Source organism: Stomoxys calcitrans, chromosome 4 (genome assembly GCF_963082655.1).
Source record: "Stomoxys calcitrans chromosome 4, idStoCalc2.1, whole genome shotgun sequence".
Taxonomy (NCBI): domain Eukaryota; kingdom Metazoa; phylum Arthropoda; class Insecta; order Diptera; family Muscidae; genus Stomoxys; species Stomoxys calcitrans.
In genome coordinates this window covers 54166091-54183708 of record NC_081555.1, presented here as the reverse complement: position 1 = coordinate 54183708, position 17618 = coordinate 54166091, and the positions used below count along the sequence as shown (strand labels likewise).

Here is a 17618-nt window from a genome sequence, read left to right as displayed (position 1 = left end):
CGCGAGCTTACCTCAACAGATTTCCATATCCGACAATGTTAAAAACGAGGGTTGCCTTTTATATTTCGAGATTAAAAAACACAAACACAAATATTTACCATCGAAAATCGCTTTATTGTTTTCCAAAATATTCCCACTTAAGGTTTACACACTTTTGCATGCGTTTGAACCAATTGTTGAAGCACTTTTGCCATTCTGACTGAGTAATCTCCAAAACATGCATTCTGAACGCATCAACCGCTTCTTCAGGTGTCAAAAAACCTTGACCTCTCATTTTATTTTTTACGTACGGGAATAAAAGAAGTCATTTGGCGGAAGACTCATCAAATCGATGTTTTGAGTGCTGAAAAGTTCAGTTATTTGAGCCGATGTGTAAGAGTTCGCATTGTCGTGGTGAAGAGTGATCCGTCTTCGGCAGTTGGTTTACCTGATTTCTTCGAAGACAACTGGCAACAAATGGTTGTGTACCACTCAGAATTGACTGTTCTGCGTTGTTCTAGTGATTGCGAGATGTCCAGTTATTCCGAAAAAACAGGCGATCATTTGCTTGGAAGTGCCATGCGCGCGAGCAACTTTTATTGGATTTGGTTCATCTTGAAACATCCATATAGTCGACTGCTGCTTATTTTCGGGCTCAATCGTGTAAATCCACGATTCATCATCCGTCACAATGTCATAGACGTGTTTCGAAGCACCGCGATTGTATTTTTGGAGCATTTATTTCGACCAATCGACACGAGCCTTATTTTAAGCGATTGAAAAATTGTGTGGGATGCAATGCGAAATTTTTTTTACGGTCAAATGTTCATGCAATTTTGAGTGTATGTTGGTCCCATTAATGGCTAGGGTTGTCTCAATCTCACGATAGGTCACATGACGATCTTGCAATATTAGTTGGCGCACAACCACAATGTTTTTTGGAACAACAATGTTTTTTGGAGTGAACTACGACCTGGGTCGATTTCACCATACCATCGATAAACACTGGTCCTTGATGGAGCTTAAACGCCAAAAATTTAATTAAGTTCATCGATACGCTGTTTTTGAGTTAATTCACGTCGAATCATTTGGGTGCCGGGCCATAACGGAGTAAGAGGGATTGAAAAGGTTGACGATTTGGCGGAAAAGGCCAGAGGAATTCCGTCAATAAACATGGTTAACCCAAAGCCTATCGGGTCGACGCTGTTCGAATTAAGGGCGTGGGTGACGAATGCGCATGCAACACTGTGGAACAGCGAACGCTCGGTAGGGCGTCGAAAATCCTATGGGGGGATTCAGGTCGTGAGTAGTAAGAAGGAGGTCAGTATAGCTATTGGTATCATGACGGGACACATAGGACTATGAGCTCACTTATATAAAATCGGTAAGCAAGGGATAACATGTGTGGAAGATGATGAGACGTTGGAGCATTTCCTTTGTCATTGCCCGGCTTTCGCGTCTAACAGATACCGGCATTTAGGTAAGGACTCTATACCAAACATGAACCAACTTAGCGGAGTGGCATGGAAAGCAATTAAGGATTTTGTAGGCAGCACGGAAATCCTAACATAGATTATCTTTTCGAGGTTACCTTTTTTGTATTTAGAGCGCACAAGAAGCCGATTACTGGCTTAGGGTATGTATATAGTGGCATGGGGCGGATTAATATCTGCACCCTCTTTTCAACCTAACCTATCCTAACATAACCTAATCCACATCGAAAGTTGTAAAAATAAATCGCACGAAAATGTTCACGTTTTTTTTGGGCGAGATGAATCTTTTAAGTTACTGTAAACAACACAAATAGCGCTAGTACATCAAAACGTTCTGAGTACGTATATCCTCAAAAATGGCAAGCTTTACGATAGAGCTTTCAGTTGGCAGATTGCAACACAATAATTGGCCAATCCCAAAATATAAAAGGCAACCCTCTTATCTCTAACTCAAAAAGAACTTCTAGCATCAGCAACACACACAATACCAAAAATCTGTTACTCAGCAATCTTCGTTTGCCAAAGAGTAACCTTTTAATGTGTGTATACACATTTGTCGGTGTGCTTCACGGTTCATTCATCTGTTTTTCCGCTGCTCTATTTTGGTTGTTTAATTTTTTGTTGGATTTATTTGTCCAGCGAAAACCAATATAAAATTTAGGCAAAATGTTTTAGCGATTTATGCATTGTGCAGGCTACAGAGATCGCGATTTCGAAGCTAAACAAACTCCATCATTAGTCTGCTGAGATTATAGTTCAATAAATTATATTTTACGGAGAGATATAAAATAAGTAAAAGCGTGCTAAGGTCGGCAGGGCCTATATGCTATATACCCTCCACCATGTATCGCATTTGTCGAGTTATTTTTCCTGTGTCTCTTTTTAGGTAAATAGAGGAAAGGAAAGGATAAAAGAAAATAATTGCTATGCTATTGGAGCTATATCAAGTTATGGTCCGATTCGGACCATAATTGAATGAATGTTGGAGACCACATAAGAAGTCATTGTGTAATATTTTAGCCAGATCGAATAAGGATTTCGCCCTTAAGGGTCTAAAAAAGTAAAATAGGGAGATCGTTTTATAGGGGAGCTGTATTAGGTTATAGACCGATTCAGACCATATTTGGCAAGTATATTTAAGGTCATGAGAAGCCGTTCTACAAAAGTTCAGATAATAACTGCGCCCAATAGAGGCTCAAAAAGTCAAGATCGCAGATCGGTTTGTATGGCAGCTATATCAGGTTATGGACCGATTTGAACCATACTTTGTACATTTGTTGAAAGTCATAACGGAACACGTCGTGCAAAATTTTAGGGAAATCGGATAGGATTTGCGCCCTCTAAAGGCTCAAGAAGTCAAGACCCCAGATCGGATTATATGACAGCTATATCAGGTTATGCATCGATTTCACCCGTATTTGGCACAGCTGTTGGAAATCATAACAAAACACCTCATGCAAAATTTCAGCCAAATCGGATAAGAATTGCGTCCTCTTGTGGCTCAAGAAGGCAATATTCAATATCGGATTATATGGCAGCTATATCAGGTTATAGACCGATTTGAACCATACTTGGCACAGTTGTTGAAAGTAACAACGAAAAACGTCGTGCAAACTTTCAGCCAAATAGGAATCGCGTCCTCTAGAGGCCGAAGAAGTCAAGACCCCAGATCGGTTTATATGACAGATATATCAGGTTATGGACCGATTACAACCATACTCAGCACAGTTGATGAAAATCATCAAAATGAAAATCATGCAAAAGTTCAACCAAATCGGATGGAAATTGCGCTTTGTAGTGGCTCAAGAAGTCAAGATCCAAGACCGGTTTATGTGGCAGCTATATCAAAACATGGGCCGATATGGTCCATTTACAATCCCAACCAACATACATCTATTAGAAGTATTTATGAAATATTTCAAGCGGCTAGCTTTACTCCTCGAAAGTTAGCGTGCTTTCGACAGACAGACGGGTGGACGGACGGACATGGCTATGGGGTCTGAGACGAATATTTCGAGGAGTTACAAACAGAATGACGAAATTAGTATACCCCCATCCTTTGGTGGAGGATATAATAATACACTCTATTTTTCTTGTTCTGGATATATTTTTGTCTAGCTAAGCTACTTTGTGTCTGTATATGTGTATATGATAGACGCGAGACATATATTTGACTCACTCTCATTTCTTTTCGCATTACATATGTGTGAAAGGGAACGCAATATAATCTTGATTTATACTATTAAATAACAATTTAATTCGTACAATTAAAAATATGTTCAACGTATGAATTTCTATGTCAAATCGAATTTCTATGTCAAAAAATACTAAAGCAATTAACACCTTATTTGAAAAGATTAATCGGTCAAATTTATGTCTACATTTTTCTTGATTAACCCGAAGCCTTTTGGGTCGACGTAGTCCGAGATAAGGGCGTGGACTATGAATGCGGTTGCAACACTGTGGAATAGCGAAACGGTCGGTACGACGTCAAAAATCCTATGGGGGGATCCAGATCGTGAGAAGACGAGGCTATGGCTGAAAGGAAGTAAGAAGGAGGTCAATATAGCTTTTGGTGTCATAACGGGACACATAGGACTGCGAGCTCGCATCTGAAAAATCGGTGCGGCAAGTGAGAGCATTTGTAGGGCATGTGGAGAAAATGATGAGACGTTGGATCACTTCCTATGTCATTGCCCGGAGTTCGCGGCTAACAGACACCGGTACTTAGTTGGGAACACAATACCTGACATGAACCATCTTAGGGGCCTGGAATGGAAAACAATTAGGAATTTTTTCTTTTTCGAAGCCACTTTTTATACCCTCCTCCATAGGATCACTTCGTCATTCTGTTTGTAACACCTAAGACCCCTTAAAGTATATATATTCTTGATCGTCGTGACGTTTTATGTCGATCTAGCCTTGTCCGTCTGATCTAGCCATGTTTGTCTGTCTGTCGAAAGCACGCTAAGCAAGACGCTTGAATTTGCACAAATACTTCTTGTAGGTGTAAGTCGGTTGGGATTGTAAATGGGTCATGTTTTGATATAGCTGCCATATAAACCGATCTTGGGTCGTCACTTCTCAAGCCTCTGGAGGGCGCAATTCCCATCTGATTTGACTGAAATGTTGCACATGGTGTTTTAGTATCACTTTCAACAACTGTGCCAAGCATGGTCTAAATCGGTTAATAACCTGGTATAGATGCCATATAAACCGATCTTGGATCTTGACTTCTTGAGCCTCTAGAGGGCGCAATTCTTATACGATTTGGCTGAAATTTTCCATGAGGTGTTTTGCTATGACTTTCAACAACTGCGCTAAGTATGGCGCAAATCAATACATAACCTGATATAGCTGCCATATAAACCCATCTGGGATCGTGACTTCTTGAGCCTCTAGAGGGCGCAGTTAATATCCAATTTGGCTGAAATTTTGAACATTGGTTTCTCCCATGACCTCCAACATACATGTTACACCGATCTTCCGATGTTGCTTCTTGAGCCCGTACAAGGTGCAATTCTTATCCGAATGAACTGAAATATTACCCAATGACTTCTGCAATGTTTAGAATTCAATTCTTTTAGGGTCCGAATCGGACTACAACTTGATATATTTAGCTCCAATAGCATAACAGTTATAATACACTATTTTTTGTTTACCTATAAAGAGATGCCACGCAAAGAACTCGACAAATGCTATCCATGCCCTCCACCATTTATAAGATTCGGCCCGGCCGAACTTAGCTCGCTTTTACTTGTTTGCACTTAGAGTGCACAACAAGCCGATTACTGGCTTAGATGTATTTCCATTTTGGCATGGGGCAGATTAATATACGCACCCTCTTTTCAACCTAACCGAACCCAATAGCCTTTTCAAGCACCGGACTTTAATCCCATTGGAACTTTTGGAAAATTGGAAAAATCAACCTTAACAATTGAAAAACCGAAGAAAATTTACTTGAAGCCACAAAAACAGCCTGGGAAGCAATATCACCCCTAATAATATCTAAAAGTGCGTGTGTCATCAAAACTAAAGAATTTGCAGCGAAATATTAATTGAAATATTTTTTTTTGCCTCGGAATGAGAGGTGCTTAAATTTTGACCGCTTATATTTCCGTCTTAAAATGTTTTTTTTTTTTTTATTTTAACTTTTTTTATTGAGTTATACATTGCTTAAGTTGGTATTTGTCAATAACAAAGATATATATAAAATAAAAAAATATTAAAAAAATTATGATAACTTTGTTTTTTTTTAAAAATTATTATTTAAAAAAATGTACGTGTTTAGGTTTTGGCCGTTATGGTATGTATGTTACAGGAATTCATGCATAATTATGTATTAACGCATGTTCTTACTATCATACATGTACATATGTACAATTATCCAAACAACCACATAAGAATTATCATTCACACTAAACTGATTTTCTGTACTTTTATCTTTACATTTTCATATTTTTTGCACGCAACTCTCACACTTTACACCGTGCACATGTATAGCATGATTTTGGGAGCATTTCCGATTAGCTCGAAGAACTCATCAGCCACGTCCTCCAACAAAAACGGAAGATGTCGGTTTTGCTTTTTATGCGGCGGTTACATCCTGTTTCTCGTCCTGGGTGCAGCCATGTTTTCAGCCATCGAAGCGCCAAAAATTGATGTAATATCGCAGCGAGTGGAAACATTTCGCAATCAATTCCTGGACAAACATGCGTGCTTAAACGGTAAGTGAAATCATCCAACATTCCTGTCTATGAATCGAAGTGAAAAGGAAATACACAAATGATTCGACGTTTATAACATATCGAAGGTAATTCTTTATGGTTTCGATTTGGAATACATATTTGCAAACAACAGATATACCTCGATGGTTTTTAACTAAAGACAATCTATAGGAACATTTGATAAGAACAGCTTGACCCCCAAAAAGCCCTGTTTATAAACAAAAGACAAATTAACCCCTATTTTCATTTGTTTTTTTATGCATTTAGTACAACTATAAACAACGTACTATGTTCGGTCGGGCCGAATCTGGGGACCCCACACCATGGATTCTGCTAACAACTTTCACAAAATAACCAAGTTGAGGGATATAGAAGTACTTTACGTACCAAATTTCTGCCAAAGCAGGCGAAATTAACCCATTAACGCCTGACCCTCGAATCCCTTGTCCGATTTTGATAGAACATTTGTTCCACTAGCCAAACCTAGAATAGCTATTCAAGCGCCTTGATCTTCTGCGCTCATTCTTAAATCTCTGACACCAAGTATCGAGGTGTCTCCCACCACTTGATGACAACATGACCTAGCCAACGCAGTCATTGTATTTTGATGCGTGTAACTATGATATCGTCGTCATACAGCTCATACAGCTAGTGGTTCATACGTCGCCTACATTCTCCATAAACGCAAACTGGTCCATAAATTTTACGAAGAATCTTTCTCTCAAATACTCCAAGCACTACCTCATCGGCTTTTACAAGTAACCATGCCTCAGGACCATATAACAACACGGGTAGTATCAGTGTCTTGTATAGTGTAATCTTCGTCTGTTGAGAGGTGACCTTGTTTCTAAACTGCCAACTTAGTCCAAAGTAGCATCTGTTTGCCTTTACTACTTTTCGTTTTATCTCAAAACTGATGTCATTCGTTTCGGTCAGGGCGGTACCGAGGTAGATAAATTTGGTGACTATCTCGAAGTTGTGGTTCCCAACTTTCTCCATTTTCTTTATCTGCTCGCTGGTACAAGGCGTTTTGGGTGATGAAACCATCCATTTCGTCTCATCTCCATTTACTGCCTGACCCATTTTCACTGACTCTCTTTCGATTCTTTCAAAGGCTGCAGTTACCACTTCCGGTGACCGACGTAAGATATCGATGTCGTCGGCATAGGCGAGTAGCATGTGTTCTCTTGTGATTATTGTGCCATATCTATTAACATGTGCATCTTGTATAATCTTCTCCAGCAGAATATTAAAGAGATCACACGATAGGCTATCTCCTTGCCTGAAATCTCGTTTGGTATTGAATGGTTCGGAGAGATTCTTTCCTGTTCTTACTGAGGAACGTGTTTCAGCAATTGTCATTCTGCAGAGTCTTATTAATTTTGCAGGGATACCATGGCTTGAAATACCTTTGAGCGTAAAGGGGTATCGAAAGCGGCTTTGTAGTCAACAAAGAGATGGTAGGTGTTGATTTGTTCTTCTCGGGTCTTTTCCAGGATTTGGCTCAGTGTGAATATCTGGTCCAGGGTGGATTTGCCAGGTCTAAAGCCGCTTTGATAGGGCCCAATTATCTCATTGACTTAAGGTTTAAATCTTTCACACAGTACGCTCAAGAGTATCTTGTATGCGATGGGGAGGAGACTAATTCCTCTGTAGTTCGCGCATTCCATCTTTTCTCCTTTCTTGTGTGTGGAACATAGTATTCTATGAGGTTCCAATCATCAAGTATGCATTCTTCTAGCCAGATTGCACAAATAAGATAATGCATACGCTTTATTAGCATGTCGCCTCCGGTTTTAAATAGTTCAGCGGGTAACCCGTCGGCTCCTGCTGCCTTGTTGTTCTTTAGTCGGGTCACTGCTACTTGGACCTCATTCTGACTAGAAGGTAAAGATTCTATACCATCATCAATGATTGGTTCTGCGGTATCCTCTTCGCCGCCAACATCGGACACTAGCAATTCGGTAAATGTTCTTTCCATATCCTCAGCATGTTATTTGTGTCAGTTACCAGATTTCCTTCTTTGTCTCTGCATGAGGATGTGCCTGCACCAAAGCCATCGGTTTGATGTTTAATTCTTTGGTAGAATTTCCGGACTTCATTCAGACTCCTGTACATTTCAATTCGCTCACACTCACGTCTTTCTATTTACTTTTTCTTTCTGCGGAATAGACGTTTCTTCTCTCCCCATACCTCTCTTTCGTCTGGCGCGTTGCTACTGATTGCACGGTTGCTCATATGCCCCATTCTTGGCTTCAGTAGCATCTCGACACTCTTGATAGTACCATGGGTTTCTTGGAGGAGGCTTCCGGTACCCAAGTACGGATTTCGCGGCATTTTCCATGGAGTGGCAATAGTTTGCCACTGCGCCATTATATCGTCGGAGCAAGGAGTGCTTTCATTAAACAATTGGGTCAGTCGAGTGGAGTATGTCGCTGCCATTTGTTGTGTTTGCAGCTTTTCAATGTCCAGCTTACTTTCCTTGCCATGTTCAAAAGGGTGCGAACCGTTACTGTAACAAGGTAATTATCCGAATTTCCATTCGCTCCACTGATCGATCGTACACTGGATGAATGCCTTTCATTGGTTCTTCGTGTTTTGATCTGGTGACAGCCATGTGGCTATGTGATAATTTTTATGTTGAAATCTGGTGCTGCTTTGTTTTTATGTGTATTGTGGCTAGCCTCTCATCCACCGGAGTAAAGCTGGAGACAATGTGTTTCAGTCTCCGAGTAACCACAAATCCACAGCCAAATTCATGTCTCGTGTTATGGCAGCTATAGTATAGTTCGTACAACACCAAATGGTGGGTGTTGTAGTGACGCCATTCCCAGTCCATCGCACTTCCTGTAAGGCGGTAATACCTGCCTGGTACTTCTCTAATACCCCCGCCAGCGTATACCGTTCCTTCTCTATAAAGAGTGCGGACATTCCAGGTGCAGATCCGCAAATTATGGTCCTTTTTTCGTTTGCGTGTGTTGTCAAAGATAGGGGGTCAGTTTTTACTATTCCTCATAGTGACTCTCATAGTTTTGCGAGAGCGGGTTACTGGCCAGGCGCTACAACCGCATGGGTTTTGTGAGATCGCGCAAGTATAACTCGCTGTCCACAATCCGACCCTCGCCTCCAGCCGCCTCTAACCTGGGAACAGACGCTGATATTGCCCAGTGGTTATTTAAAGGCGCCAATAACTCGCCTTGTTATCTCGAGTATCATTGGCACTCAGTATTAATTTAAGCGCCTGTGCCACCTGACTCCTCACTGAGACTCTCCTCTCGAGTAGCTTTCAGCTAAGCTTCCAGTGATAACGATGGCCAGCATACAAGTCGGAGCCCAAAGTTCCAGCCTGTGTGGTGCTCATAGTTATTCCGTATCGCTTAGGGTATGGTAACGAATATTTGACAGAGGTGCCCGTCAAAAGGAACTAAAGAATAGCAAATCGTGAAGTGGTTTAAGTAAAATCTTGTTTCACCCTTTAACAAATAATCCGATAAAAAATTCCATACTGCGATCATGAAAGTATGAGTCTCAAATGGTAGATATTTAGGGGTAGGCAGAAATGTGTGATGTTGTTTAAGCATTTCACTGGCTACTTGGATAGCAATTCTTGACCAAGAATTTCAACCAACGAGATATGTGAAATGGATCATCGTGTTTTGCATACACTGAAAAATTGTTTGTCCTACTTCTGAAGATTCGAGCCAAAGATAAGCAAACTTAATTTAAAGATGACCAATTTTCTAACATTTTAAGGAAACATTTCCTTTTGTGAAAGACACTTTCCTTAATATAAAGAATTTTTTATTTTAAATGAAAGGCTAATAAATCCTTAACTTTACGTCTTGTTTTTAAAGACAAAAATCTAAAATGGGGATCAAACTATCGTTGAAAGTTAGGAAATTGAAATTGGGACACGACAACAATGTGTCTTAGTAAAAGACGCAAATAACGTTACAAATAGCAGCGTCTTACAGTGCTTGGTTTGTTTAAGTTAAGATACCAAGTTTAAACAAGCTATAGATCGATTCAGACCATATTGCACACGTATGTTGAAGGCCATGGGAGAAGCCGTTGTACAAAATCTGTGCCAAACCGGATGAGAATTGCGCTATCTAGAGGCTCAAGAACTCAAGATCCCAGATCGGTTTATATGGCAGCTATATCAGGGTATGGACCGATTTGAACCATACTTCGCATAAATGTTGGAAGTGATATCAGAACACTATGTGCAAAATTTCAGTCAAATCGGATAAGAATTCCGCCTTCTAAAAGCTCAAGAAGTCACGACCCATTCAAAAGTTAGCGCGCTTTCGACAGACAGACTCACGGACGGACATGCCTAGTTCGACTTAAAATGTCACGACGATCAAGAATATATATACTTTATGCGGTCTTAGACGCATATTTCGAGGTGTTACAAACAGAATGACGAAATTAGTATACCCCATCCTATGGTGGAGGGTATAAAAAGAATTTTCAAAAAATAAACAATATCCTGCAATGGAATCTAAATAAAATAAACAAGTAAGAGCGTGCTAAGTTCGGTCGGGCCGAATCTTATATACCCTCCACCATTGATCGCATTTGTCGAGTTCTATGCGCGGTCTCTTTTTAGACAAACAAAGAATATTGAATAAGAACTGTTATGCTATGGAGCTAAATCAAGTTATGGTCAATGTAGAAGTCATGGTGTAATATTTCAGTTCATTCGGATAAGAATTGCGCCTCGTAGGGGCTCAAGAAGCACAATCGGAGATAGGTTTATATGGGAGCTGTATCAAGCTTTTGATCGATTCAGATCATTTTAGACAAGTATGTTGAAGGTCATGAGAGAAGCCGTTGTACAAAATTTCAGCCAAATCGGATGAGAATTACGCCCTCTAGAGGTTCAAGAAGTCAAGATCCCATATCGGCTTATATGGCAGCTATATAAGGTTCTATACCGATTTACGCCATACTTAGCACAGTTATTGAAAGTCATAACAAAACACCTCATGCTAAATTTCAGCCAAATCGGATGAGAATTGCGCGCTCTCTTGGCTCAAGAAGTCAAGATTCAATTCAATTATACCATACTTAGCGCTGTTGTTGGAAGTGCTAGCAAAACACTACGTGCAAAATTTCAGTAAAATCGGTTAAGAATTGCGCCCTTTAGAGGCTTAAGATGTCAAGACCCAAGATCGGTTTACATGGCAGCTATATCAAAACATGGACCGATTTGGCCCATTTACAATACTAACCGACCTACACTAATAAAAAGTATTTGTGCAAAATTTCAAGCGGCTAGCTTTACCCCTTCGAAAGTTAGCGTGCTTTCGACAGACAGAGGGACGGACGGACATGGCTGAATCGACTTAAAATGACATGACGATCAAGAGTATATATACTTTATGGGGTCTTAGACGTATATTGCGAGGTGTTACAAACGGAATGTCGAAATTAGTATACCACCATCCTATGGTGCAGGGTATAAAAAATAATAATAAAAATGAATAGGTTGTAAAACACATAAAAATTTACCTACATCTCAGGCGCAGTAAAAGCCAAGCAAAAAACGTACTACCCAACTTATTCAGCAATGTCTAAACAACGAACACAACAATTTGTCAAACTTATTTTTTTTTATATCATACACCCATACAAAGTAGGTTTGCTGATATCAGCAAACACTGTCTGCTGACTTTTATAGTTAAAAAGTTTGAACCTTTTAAGGAAAATGTTTGAAAAATGTTTACATCTAATCGATAGCTACAGACATTTTTTTGGTCTAGAAACGAAGCCTACTAAAGTTGGAAACAATTGGTTCGAATTTGGATATAGTTCCCACAAATATTTTCGTCCGATTTTGACTACTACTGCAATAGACCATCTTCGCGAAATTGGGCACGAAGGATTCTCCTATTGGTCTTACGTTACTGGCATATTTCATCAAAATCGGTTCTGATTAAGAAATAGCTCCTTTGCTCGATTATACATTTCAGAGCGTTTGTCAGCACAACACTTTCTTCTACGACTATCACAAGATATACGTATTTTCGTTGGAATCAGTTTAGATTTAGATATAGCTTCCATTATATATTAGTCCGATTTTAATAAATACTGCAATAATTTGATGATTTGTTAGTTGATCCCCACGAAATTTGGAACGAAGGTTTCCCTTATGATTCTTCCCTGGATAATTTCATAGAAATTGGTTCAGATTTAGATATAGCTCCCATATATATGTACCTTGCGATTTTCACCTTGGCAATGACATTTATGAACCAATCTTCTCAAGATTTTGCTGAGCGATTTGCAACCTGACTCCCACATCATATCCCGATTTTAGTCGAAATTCTTCATTTCAAATTTCAAATACCCAATGTGGTATCAAATGTTGGCTTTGCCCGGCAGAAAATGTTTGCTTACATTATCAAACTTATGGGTATGGCCCATAAACTGTTTGCATCCGGACTGTTTACATTTCAAACGAAACGATAGCAAAGCTGGGCAGTTGAACTGCCACACATGCTGGCACACACATTTTGCACTTTGGCATAAATCCTTGCTCTTTAAAAGTTGAGGCGGCTCCATCTGCCAGATTGTTATTCAGCTAGAACTACTCTAGTTTGCTGTGGGAGGTCAATTTTTTCAAGTACAATGGGCAGGAGATCGTTCTCAAAGAGAAAGCTGGCTATTCACCGCATCTGCTACCATGTCTGCATGAATGTTCTCTCTTGTAGGGCTGAACATCTCACTCTAAATCATGTAGATCCACATTAGGACTTCTGGGCGGTGGATACCCATCCACAAGATGATGATAAAGATGGTCCCTGCGATAACAGCCCAGAAGATATTGCTTCGTCAGCATGATGGTGTTTCTTCGCACGAATGATCTGTCACCTAAGAGAGGGGGTCCACGTGAGAGCAGAAGCGACAGCCCGTCGCAGTTTGAAGAGTGGCATTCTGACAGATCCGAATATTATTCCACTACGTGTCACATAGTTGACGAGACCGTACTGTCGCTGCATAACTTACCACAGACCGGCCAATTGCTTTATAAGTGGGTAGCATGGTTTCTTTGTCAGCACCCCAAGTGCTGCCCGTAAGTGACTTGAGGACCTTGTTCCTACTTTTGACACAATCGCAAATTGCTTTGGCATGTGAAGAGAATGCGTAAGAGCTGTCATATATTTGACCAAACACTTGGTGTCACATATGTGACCTTTTCAGACTTTAGTAGCGTGATCACTCTGCCCATCTTCGACTCCATGTAGATCCAGAGTCTTCAGCATCAGTGTAGAGATTCCATCGGGGCTTCTTACGTGCCAATTCAAAAATTATTTTAGGGCAAACATGTTTTGTTCACAGCAAAAGATACGTTGTTTCACCAAAAATTGATTCATTTACTTTATGTATTTATAGGAAAGTGTACGTTCAAAAGACTTTATTTTGCTTTTTTGGTAGCGCCAATACATGAAATGAAGTTATTTGCAAATAAAAAGATTAAGTTTAGTACATATGTACTTTGTTAGCCAAAAATGATTAAAATTTTGCCAAAATTATAAATCGATGTTTATCGCCGTCTTGTATTCTACACAACTATTTTTAAGTGGCGTCGCTGGTGCGATCAGAAATAAATGACATTATTTTGGGCAACAAAACTGTATATTCGTCCACTCTCTTTCCTTAATTTATCATAAAAGATCTTTCAATTTTATCGTAAAAAAAGTCTAAGGTTTTCCATAAAATATGTTTACTTGTCGAAAATTTCTATTATGGCCATTTTAGTCCATTGTATTACCACGGAAACAGAAGAAGGAAGATGCCTTCTAGTTGCAACCGAAGAAACAGACAGATCGCTTAAAAAGAGAGAAATAATAACCTATTGTGGAATAACTTCTGCTTACCAGTGTTTCCTTTAGTTTCCTTTATCAGTAACTTCTATTACTAAGGATATTGTAGTTTCAATTGGCTCTATCATGTATAGTGTTCCAATACTGTTTATCAAATAGCAACTCAGGCGATAATCAATCCACACCGCCATGACTATGGGACCTTGTGCTAAGGATGACACAGTGATAGTAACCACTGCTTGGCTTGGCTTGTACTTCCTTGTTCAGTACAAACATGAAACATTATATTCTGCCGAGGAAATATGTGCAACCGCGGGTTCCTTGTGTCTTTTGTTTGATGACTTGCGGCTGCCCACTTCGCTATCATACGTAGAGCTTCCTGAAGGTTGTCTCTAAGATTGCCGATAAACTTTCCTCATACGCAAGAGCAAAGTCATCGGATACTATAATTTTATTGGCTGTATTTCAAGGAAGTGGAGACAATACATCTTCTTGAGATGTACGTCCACTGACGCATCCGCGATTCCCATAATAACGATGAAGACCACATAAATTGGAGCTGAAAGTTCCAACCTGTGGGTGCTCAATGTTATCCCGGGTCGAAATTTGGAGTTTCCCCCTTTGTTTGTTTTTCCCTACTTCTTTTGAAAAACTTGGTTTTTTGATTTCCTTCGAAAGTATTTGCTTTACGTCATAAATAGAGATTTACAAATTTCCCACTCAAAGCTGATTCCCAGGTTCGATTCTTAATAGTTGTGCCACCTAGGAAAATTAAAGCCAAAGGAGGAACAAAATTTTGTTTCATACAATTGTTGTTATAGGCGACATTTGAAAAAAATTCTATTAAGTTTAATTTTTGAGCACTTTTTAATTTCTTCATACAACATCTGCAATGTAACTCCTATTACAAAGTGTTATCGCACATTATTCACACTTGGATGCCAAGTGCTGTACTATCTCAAGGTATGTCATAATGTTGCAGATAAAAAGATTGTACCAACACAAAATTTTTCTCGCCATATTTAATTTGTATGTTTTAAACTTTTATCATAAAGTCAATGCATTCTGACTTGGATGACATTCACCCAATTTACTTTGCAATGAGCTTTGCCCCTAATGGTGTGCTTTAAATTCTTGCGCTAGAATGCTTGTTGCCAATTAAGCCGAGTCCGTTCACACCAATGGAATGTGTTGTTCAAATATTCACATTTGAATGGAGCAGCTGTTTAAATCAGATTAAATTCTTCAAATGATTTTTACGTGTGCCCATTGCAAGTTAAAACTTCCAAACATTGAATTTATGATGACACCAAAGCATGTATAAATCATAGTGACAACAAAGACTTTTTGACATTGTCACAAAGTCTGGTCAGGGTAAACCGACTGTTAAAGCTATCAGTAATTGTGTGAAATTGTGCGAAATTGTGCTTGTTTGTCTTAGCCGCAATACGTAGTACATAAATGAAAAAAAAATCTGGCTAGATTTTAAAGATTTTCAAACGTATGTCTCAAACAAGAAAAAAAACAATGTACAGTGGTCAAAGTGATGAATCTAGCCGCACTATATTTATATCCCCAACACTAACAACACTAAACAGACAAATATATCACGAAAACTTTTGTACCCTCCACCATAGGGTGGGGGTATACTAATTTCGTCATTCTGTTTGTAACACCTCGAAATATGGGTCTGAGACCCCATAAGGTATATATATTCTTGATCGTCATGTAATTTTTAAGTCGATCTAGCCATGTCCGTGCTTTTGTCTGTCGAAAGCACGCTTATATTAGTGTAGGTCGGTTGGGATTGTAAATGGGCCAAATCGGTCCACGTTTTGATATAGCTGTCATATAAACCGATCTTGGGTCTCGACTTCTGGAGCCTCTAGAGGGCGCAATTCTCACCCGATTTGGCAGAAGTTTTGTACAACGGCTTCTATTATGACCTTCAACATACGTGTCTAATATGGTCTGAATCGATCAATAGCTTGATACAGCTCCAATAGAAATCTATCTCCCGAGTTTGTTTCTTGAGCCCCTACAAGGCGCAATTTTTATCCGAATGAACTGAAATATTACACAATGACATCTACAATGTTCAGCATTCATTTATGGTCCGAATCGGACTATAACTTGACATAGCTCCAATAGCATAACAGTTCTTATTCAATATTCTTTGTTTGCCTAGGAAGAGATACCGCGCATAGAACTCGACAAATGCGATCCATGGTGGAGGGTATATAAGATTCGGCCCGGCCGAACTTAGCACGTTCTTACCTGTTTTAATTACAATTTTAATTGAAAATAAAAATCAATTAAATTTTAAACGTCAATTGAATCAATCATTTCTATACCCTCCACCATAGGATGGGGGTATACTAATTTCGACATTTTGTTTGTAACTCCTCGAAATATACGTCTCAGACCCCATAAAGTATATATATTCTTGATCGTCATGACATTTTATGTCGATCTAGCAATGTCCGTCCGTCTGTCTGTCGAAAGCATGTTAACTTTTGAAGGAGTAAAGCTTGCCCCTTGAAATTTGCACAAATACTTCTTATAGGTATAGGGCGGTTGGGATTGTAAATGGGCCATATCGGTCCATGTTTTGATATAGCTGCCATACAAACCGATCTTGGATCTTGACTTCTTAATCCACAACAGGGAGCCATTTTTATCCGATTTGGCTGAAATTTAGCATGAGGTGTTTTGTTATGATTTCCAACTGTGCTAAGTATGGTTGATATAAACCGATCTTGAATCTTGACTTCTTGAGCCACTAGAGCACGCAATCCTTAACCGATTTGGCTAATATTTGGCATTAGATGTTTTTTCATGATTTCCAAGAACTGTGCCAAGTATGGGTGAAATCGGTGCATAACCTGATATAGCTAACATATAAACCGATCGGGGTCTTGACTTTTTGTGCCTTTAGAGGTCGCAAATTCCATCCGATTTCGTTAGAATTTAGCATGACGTGTTTCGTTATGACTTTCAACCACTGTGCAAAGTATGGTTTAAATTGGTCCATGACCTGATATAGCTGCCATGTAAACCGATTACTTGTTTTTGGTATTTAGAGCCTAACCTAACCTAACCCAAATTTTATAAAGAACGAACCAAAATTGTGGCGACTACATCCTTAAAAGGCCATATCGGATGAATAATATATATGGGAGCTATATTTAAATCTGAACCGATTTTATTCAAAGTCAATAGCGTTCGTCCTCGGACCAAAGAAGGTTCTTGGCAAAATTTCATGAAAATCGGACAACAAATGCGACCTTGATCACAAGATTACATGGACAGACAGAAAGACGGACATAGCTTAATCGAAACAGAAAGTGGTTCTATGCTGATCGGAATAATTATCTAGCTATTCCCCTTCTAAGCGTTGCAAACAAATGCACAAAGTTGTAATACCCTGTACCACAGGGGTGATGTGTCCAGATTAGGTTAATGCGCTTTGTTTTTTTTCGATTTAGTCAAGACCGTCCGTCTGTCGAAAGCACGCTTATTTTCAAAGGAATGAAGCTAGGTGCTAGAAATTTTGCACAAATACTTCTTATTAGTGTAGGTCG

At 39.4% G+C, this 17618-nt stretch overlaps 1 protein-coding gene across 1 annotated transcript in view; it reads left to right on the top strand.

Moving 5' to 3' along the window:
• LOC106092835 (potassium channel subfamily K member 1) overlaps positions 1 to 17618 on the top strand; it is a 96118-nt gene that overhangs the window by 33098 nt on the left and 45402 nt on the right. The window contains exon 2 of the mRNA XM_059366684.1: positions 5976 to 6199. Within this exon, the coding sequence (XP_059222667.1) occupies positions 5977 to 6199 (223 nt within the window). The 5' untranslated portion in view covers position 5976. The remainder of the gene's footprint in view (positions 1 to 5975; positions 6200 to 17618) is intronic.